Raw genomic sequence first — 8571 nt, forward strand, 5'->3', positions numbered from 1 at the left:
TTTCAAGAATATCTGAAATACTAACAGACTGATAATTTCCTGATTTGTCTATGGTGAAAACCTCTGTGTAAGAACTAAATATGAGGTTACTAGATTTATTATTAGATAGAAAACCTCAAAGATAATTAAAATTGCTAAAGATTGAATATTTTACTTAACCAGGTTAAGAAGTCAAAATTACACATGTTACTCAATTCTCTTTTCAGCTTGAAATTTACAGAGTCTTAGTAGTGTGAAATAGTAGAGCTTAAAAAACCCCAACACCTAAACAGATGGCAAGTCAAGGGAGAAAAGTGCATAGTGAAATGAAGACAAGGAGGGGCATTAGATTATTTTAAGCCATATTTAACTTGAATTCTGTAAGAACAGTATAAATTAAAATCATTTGATGTTAATCAGTTATAAGCAAACATGCATTGGCTATCAATATTTTGCAAAAGCATGAGGAAATAAATGAACGAACTGTTCACAACTCTTGCACTCGGTGTCACAAGCAATTTGGCAGATAGATCACAGAGTCACAGAATCTTTAGGGTTGGAAGGGGCCTCTGGAGATCTAGTCCAGCTCCTCTACCAAAGTAGGGTCACCTGGAGCAGGTCACACACAGGAATGTGTTCAGATGGGTTTTGAATGTCTCCAGAAAGGGAGACTCCATGACCTCCCTGCCACCTGTCCTTACATTGAGGTGGAGCCTTCTTGTTATTCAGTTTATGGCCGTTGTTCTGTCACTGAAAACAATCTGGCACCATCGCCTTTGAGATATTTACATGCATTAATGAGATGTCCTATTCAGTATTTTCTCCTCTAGACTAAACAGGCCCAGCTCTTGCAGTCTCTCCTCCATAAGAGAAATGCTCCAGACTCCTCATCATCTTTGTGGTGTCTGCTGGACCCTCCCCAGTAGCTCCTTGTCTTTGTTGCATTGAGGAGTCCAGAACTGGTTATGGTATTCCAGAGGTGACCACACTAGAGCCAAGTAGAGGGGCAGGATCACCTCCCTCCACCTGCTGGCCACACTCTTCCCAATGCACCCAGGATCCCTATGGCCCTCCACTGCTGGCTCATTGTCAACTTGTCATCCATCAAAACTCCCAGGCCCTTCTCTGCAGAGCTGCACTCCAGGTCACACTTCAGCCTGTGCTGGGACTTGGGGTTATTCCTCCCCAGGTGCAAGATCCTACAGTTGCCCTCGTTGAACCTCACTAGGTTTCTCTCTGCCCAATTCTCAAGCTTGCCAAGGTCTTGCTGAATGGCAGCACAGCCCTCAGGTGTATCAGCCACTCCTCTAGTTTCATATTGTCAGCAAACTTGCTGATGATCTCTTGCATTCTTTCCCTTTGTCCAGATTGTTGATAAACAACTTGAATAAGGCTGGACCCACTAATGAACCTGGGCAACCCCGCTGACTACAGGCCTCCAGCTGGATTCTAATCCTCTCATCACAACCCTCTGAACTCTGCCATTCAATTAGTTTTTGATCCACCTCTGTTCATTCATCAAGCCCACATTTCCTGAGCTTACCTATGAGGATTTTATGGGACAGTCTCAAAAACCTTGCTGATGTCCTAATAGACAGCACCCACTGCTGTCCCCTCATCAACCCATCCTGCTATGTCATGATATAGGCTATCAGATTTGTCAGGGATGATTTCCCCTTGGTGAATCCCTGCTGACTACCCCTGATACCTTTTCTTCTACATGGTCATTGATGACCTCCAGAATGGCCTATTCCATCACCTTTCCAGAGATGGAGGTCAGGCTGACTTGCTGGTGGTTTTACGGGTCTTCCTTCTTGCCTTATTTAAGATGAGAGTAACACTGGCCTTCCTCCAGTCATTAGGCACCTCTCCTATTCTCCATGGTCTTTCAAAGGTGGTGGAGAACAGCAGAGTAACAAATCCAGCAGCTCCCTCAGCACTCATGGGGGCATCCCATCAGGTTTTATGGATTTACACATGTTAAGTCTGCCTAGCTGATCTCTAACCCAACCCTCTATGACCTGGGGGAAGTCTTCCTTTCTCTGGCCTTCTCTTATCCTGGCGTTCTGGGATTCCTAGGAGCCATCCTCAGCAGTGAAGACTGAGGCAAAGAAAGCGTTCAGTGTTTCCTCCTTCTCTGTGTCTTCCATTACCAGAACAAACATCTGAATCAGCAGCAGCCCCACATTTCTCCTAATCTTCTTTTTTCTGCTGATATATTTGTGAAGCCCTTCTCGATGTTCTTGATGTCCTCTGCCAGACTTAATTCCAAGTGGGCCTTGGCCTTTCTTCTCACATTCCTGCCGACTCTAACGATTTTTCTATAGTCCTCCCATATGGTCTGTTCCTTTTTCCACATCTCATAAATTCCTTTTTTGTATTGATAACTGTTAATAACAGATGGATGAAAAGATCTGTCCAACAAAGAAAATCACATGAGAAGAGGTCTGTATTTCAGTATGGTGTTAATTCCTCAGCCTGCCAGAGAAGTAATTTTTTTTCTATTTTTACAAGTCACTGAACATCTTAACATAACTGGAACCAGTCAGCAGTTGGGTTCATCTGTTATATTAAACCTGACTCAAATGTCAATCTATATGTAAGATTAGCAACAGTGGTAAAATCACAGTTATGAGTCTTCAAATGTTTTTAGGGCAGAATTTGTAAGTTACATCAGGAAGAAGGCAAAAAAATCTGTATTATTTGAAAATCAGGCCAAGAAAAAAAATTTTTCTGTTTATTCTGAAAGAGTATTCAGTCTGGAAGTCATGGCTGGTTTAAATCTGAAATTTCAATCTGAGATTTCAATATAAAAAGAGGTGATTATTACATAATTAATGTTTCTGGCAGTAACAGCAGTATTAGGAGTAGTACTAGTAGTACTACTTGTAGTAGTACTGTCAACAACAATATATTCTCAGACAACATGCAGTCCTGAGGAGTGGCAGGTGTCAAATTCCCTGCGATCCGAAATCCCGAAGATAGATACTGTTCACTTCCTCTGTACAGGGGAGCCCACAGTGCAGGCATGTGCCACTTTGCAAGTGGTGGCCTAGGTAAATAGCCTTGGTGGCTTTCTCACAGGCCACAGAAGTTGCATCTGGCACTGGTGGTACCAGCATCTGGTAGAATCAGAGGTGGGTTCTGACACTCTTCTTCCTTGAAACACTTCAGGATAAGAACTTAGCCATGGTTTTACACTACAGGCCTGGTAGGAGCCTGTTTGGGCAGTATTTGGAGAGTGAGACAGGGATGTATTAATGAGACAGAAAAGAAGCACAAAATCATGTCAAGGAAATCCTGACAGCGTGACCAGAGCCTGAAAGCTGATAGATTTGTCCTGTCCAGTGAATGATGGGTCTGAAACAGAGTCTGTTGGAGCAATGGCTGCTTACTTTGTTTGTTGAAGACTCCAAGTGGAATGTGTCTGGTAGCTCACTCTTGGTGGTATCCTGCAGCTTCAAGTTGCTTTTGCAGAAGGACTCCCATGGCTATTGAAGTTAATTGAGTAGTTTAAATAATACATTTTAAATCCTTCTGAAAGTCAGAAACAGGTGAACTTGGGGCATAATCTGTGAACATTCCTGCTGGAACTTAAAATTAAAAATGTAACATGTTCTTCCTATCTGACATCTGCACAGCAGTTCAGGACACAACCTGTAAGTTTGGGTTGATATTTTTTCCTTGGTGTTAGCTGGGAGATGGAACTAAAATTGAATATGGTCACAATGGATTGGAGAAGCAGTCTGGAAGAAACAGGTACAATTCAATGCAGACAAATGCAGAGTTCCAGCTTTAGCAATAAAGTTAATAAACATTTTCCTTACTTGGCTATAGGTCTTCTATGTGTGTGACTTAATTTGACAGTTTTCCTCAGTTGTGCATAAAGAGCTATATATTCCTTTGTTCATTACTGACAAGGGAACATATATTTAAACAAAAAGATGATTAGGGAGGGTTTAGGACCATCAATTCTTTCTTCACCGGCTGTCATGTATTTGCTATAACACATCCCCAAATCTTCATTCATAAATATTTTTATTTATTTTACATTTACATAGGCAAGAACTCTTACCTTAAATTCATCAAAATATTACAAAAAGTTGTCATTGGATAAGAAAGAGCTATAACACATTCATTTAATTCAAAGTGTGCTTTAAAAATGGCTATATGAAGGACTTACTTTTTCTTTGCTTTTACAGTTTACTTCTGCTGCTTTTTCTCAGTTCTTCAGTGTTGTACAGTTCAGTCACTGAAGATGTGTGTTTTTTTCCTATCTTACTATGCATGAATTCTCATATTAACATCTGGCAAATTCTGCCAGATGTCACTGAAACAGTTTCTTAGTTTCAGTGCTGGAGATACTATCTCAGCTTTAGATACACAGGAGGTTTGTGATTGCCGTGCTGTTCTGTCCTGCTGCTTCTGTATTCTCCAGGCACAGGGTGATCTGTGGGGGAGCTGCCAAAGGAGGAGAAATGTCAGGAGTAGAAATGTACTTGCTGCATCACAGAGACCAAAAACCCCACTTCCGCTCTCCTTTTCCCTTGTGAGATGGCTAGGAAGATCTAAACCTCTGGAACAGACCTTTCAATGTGTATAACTTAAAAGTATTAAATATAGTGGGATTTTTATTTTTTTTTTATGCCAGGAATAGTGAAACGTAGAAATCTGTTAATTTCTAAATCATTAAAAAACTCCTTCATAGTAAGGACCTGCTTTTACCTGCTTAGAGAGTGATCTCCTTTCTGTGCTTTCTCATGTTCCCATCACCTCTGACAGCAACCCCTGCATTCTCACTGTGCTTATGACTTGACATCCTTACTTTTCACTGTATCTGCTTAATTTTTCTATCTGGTTCCTGCTTTCCTTCTCTACATCTTTTCTTTCACACACAGTGCCATTTCATCTTGGGCTTGTAATTAGCCAAATGATAATCAATAAGGTTTTATATTCTGCGCATAAAAATAATATCCGGAAATTAGCTTGCTGCTTAAACAGCCCCACTTCCCTGCAACAGCCTGCTGAATCAAACATTACTGGAAACATTGATTGCTGCACTATTCCTAAATGAAATACAAATTTACATACTTTATCTTCCCATGACAATGGTAGTCTGAAATTATACCTCTGAGCATACTTTATTTTACTGTAGTTTATTTTGGGTAAATGGCTTTCAGAGATAAATCATCATATTGTCCTTCCAACCAGCCTTGCTGTAAGGTAGAGTTTTAAGTATTGGAATGTATGGAAACACTAAGATGAGAGGTGGAAGGAAAGTGTTTTGGTGCAGGAGTGATCAGTAGTGGTCTCCTACCTGAAGATATTCTGACATTACATTTTCACGCTTACCACTCAGAAAGATGGTTATTCAGATCCTTACACTTAATCATCTGATTGAAAGCACATGCAGAAGTAGCCTGTTCCCTGCGTAACAGACTGTGAAATGTTACTTCTTTGCTGCTAAAAGGAGATCCAGAGTTAACATTTGGCATAAAAATGCCAAAGGAAGTGGCTGATCTTTCAATCAAAGGACACAGATAATTTTTGGCAGCAGGAGGCTGATTCTGGATGATCATATGTAAGAGTTATACTAGGAAGTTACTTAAAAATTACTAGTCAGCCAGATAAGCAAATAAATAAAGATGCTGTTATGAAATCAACTTCAGGCACTTGATTTCAATTCTCTAAATTATGAGATGGATTAAAAAATAAACCAATATCATTGTGAAAGACTTATACGTGCCTTGGTGAAGAGAAGAAAATTGAGAAGGAATGTTGGTGTGTAATACCAGCAGAAACTAGAATTATCACACAGAGCTAATCCTAGGAGCTACTGCACTCATTTTACACAGCAGCAGTTCGGCAGGGATTCAAACAAACAAAAGTGGCACCACTGCTTTTGTGGTAAGTTTTCACGTCAAGGAAGATTTTTCTCAAGAAATTAAAGTGGCATAGCTGTTTAGAAGACTGTGACCTTTGACTGGTATAGTAATAAAGCATGTAGTCTAGCCTCTGCAGATCTGATAAGGAAAAAGAAAAAAAGAATGGATGCTTTGATCAATGCAGCATGGTGTCAGAAAGGACATAAAATATGTACAGCCTTAGACTTTGCAACCTCTGCTTCAGTCTTCTTGGCAGATTTGAAGGCTTAAATGTTTCCAAGCTCCCTGATTTGTGTATATTTAATAGCACACTACTATCAGAAGGTTATCAAACCTAATGTTGTACTTATTTTTTCTTGCCTTTGGAGTGATAAATTGGGGATGGAGGAATGGGAAAGCAAATGAATTGGTCTTAGTGCAATCTGAAAGAATGTTGCCTTGTATCCGTTTGAACCCTGCAAGGCAAAACCATTTTGTCTCCAGACAGAATCTGATCTCTGTGGTCTGTGGAGAAGATAGATCCATCAAACATTTTTTTCTTATTTGTTTATTTTGGAAAGATACTAAATATTTCTGTTTTCAATCTGTGCTCTAAATCTATATGCTGATTCTGGTATGCCTAGAATAGGTGTTTTCCATGCAATACATTAGCACAAAGCAGACAACATAGCTTGTCAATCACACTGATATGCATGTTAATCACTACTTTCCTAGATTCCTTGTCATCCACAAGAAATGCCTTGATGGCATTGGGACCAGCGGCATCAACATCAGTACAACATGCAACTCAACATGCTGTCAAAAACCCTTCTCATCTTCCTGCAGCTCTTGCTACAAACACTACTTTCCTTTATCCCCCCACAACAAGATCCTGATGTGAGATCACAGGACAAGACCAGGCATCTGCGCATCAGGTCAAGAGGAGATGTAGGAGAGGCATCAGGTATGAACAACCCTCCTGCCACAAATCCCCCTTTCTCACAACTGACGTTTTTATGTGCCACGTTCGTCACAGACGGATTGGCTGCCGTGACCGAACCGATTCACTGCGTATCCAGACTGTGCCTGAGAGGTGGTTGGATCCACTGGGAAAACAGCTCCAGGCTACAGATCTTGTACTCCATTGCTCTGTGTGGAGGCCAAAGGCAGCAGTTAACGTCATGGTGCAGAGGGCGTGTTCCTGTCCCACTGGCACAGGGATGAACAGAGACTCTGTTGCTTCCGGAGACTGATGTGTCACAGTGGGGCACAAGGTGCAGTTCCCTTCTGCTACACAATGTCTGCTTCACAAGCTGCTCTACTTCACAATTGCTTGAAATGCCCTCATAACCATCCCCATCCCCAGGACTCCTTCACTTCTGTTGACTGCTAGATTTCCTCACTTCTTTCTTTCTGCAAAATAAGACTCTGAGTCCATCTGTAGGCTTTTGAACATCAATTTCACCCTCTTGGAAAAAAGTATCCAAGAGACATTGCTTGAATATTTTTTCTTATTTAATCAAATACAGCAATGCAACAGCATTGACTCAGTGAAGCATAATTTAATAATAACTTACATTCTGTAGTGGGTTTGATCCATTTGTCTGAAAACACTTTAAGACATTAATGCATTAAATTTAACACTGTCCCTCTTGTGAAGTAGGTAGATATTATAGCCTTAATTTTACAGATGAGAAAACACAGGCACAAAGAATTGAAATGCCTTACTGAAGGTCAAATGAGAGATTCTTGCTAGAACTAAAAAACTGGGAAGAGAAGGAACTGTGTTTCCATTAGCATTGCAGAAATGTATCCAGCTTTTTATGGAAGAAAAATTGTGTATCTACACACATCAACAAATATATTGGTTTAACTTCATATATGGACCAAGACACTAGTATAAATGCCTGCATAATCAATAATATATTTTTAAATTAAGACAGTGCATCAGAGGGAGGAGTAGACCAAAGATAACATTTTGACCAGCAAATCTGTTCATTTTTTCAGTACTATAAACTAAGCATCCCTAGCACTACTATTTTTATTTCTTGTTTCTTTAATACAGTAGTTGGTTTTGAGAAATAAATGCACTAAATAAATGAATGTGTAACCCTTGCCATGGCTGACACAGATTAATAAGATTCTGGACTGCTGTCTCTGGAAATGAAATCAGTTGTTGGTCATTCCTGACATGGTGTTAAAAGAAAAACAGACTATAGGAATGTACAAAATTGAGAAAAAAAGCTTGATTACAGAAGTTTGTCATGACTTTGGGGTTTTGCCAGGAGAAAGAAGAATGTCTGGAGCACTGTTAGGGGCTGTTTTGCAAGGACAGGGGCCTCTGGGACATCCCTGAGTCAGTCTGGAAATTTCAGCCAGAATAGAAGATGTGTAAATTCACTTTTTTTCTTCTTAACTTTCTGGTGTAGCATGCCAGTCAAGGTAGAGCCATGCCATGAGTCTTATGATTTTCTTGTAGCTCTGGAAAATTGCTTTCTTCTTTTCAGCTGTTCAATCTTGTTACGTAAATGCACATATTCTGGAAGCACTTGCATGTTTCTGATTTTCTTTCTATCCTTTTCTTGTAATCAGTTGCTTCCAGCTACTTCCAGAGTGTATATTGGCTTGTTGTCAATTTGCCCAGCTTAATCTACGTAAATACATACAAATGCTTTTATCTCTATGCTCTTTCCCTCTCTACTTAACTCTGAGATTCTGTGCTTCTGCT

The 8571-nt window shown here is 40.1% G+C and overlaps 1 protein-coding gene across 1 annotated transcript in view; it reads left to right on the forward strand.

Moving 5' to 3' along the window:
* LOC136366523 (gamma-aminobutyric acid type B receptor subunit 2-like) overlaps positions 1-7696 on the forward strand; it is a 37459-nt gene extending 29763 nt beyond the window's left edge. The window contains exon 2 of the mRNA XM_066327631.1: positions 6579-7696. Coding sequence (XP_066183728.1) covers positions 6579-6608 — 30 coding nt within the window. The 3' untranslated portion in view covers positions 6609-7696. The remainder of the gene's footprint in view (positions 1-6578) is intronic.
* Positions 7697-8571: the final 875 nt, after the last annotated feature.

The sequence above is a fragment of the Sylvia atricapilla genome, chromosome 1 (assembly GCF_009819655.1).
Source record: "Sylvia atricapilla isolate bSylAtr1 chromosome 1, bSylAtr1.pri, whole genome shotgun sequence".
Lineage (NCBI taxonomy): Eukaryota > Metazoa > Chordata > Aves > Passeriformes > Sylviidae > Sylvia > Sylvia atricapilla.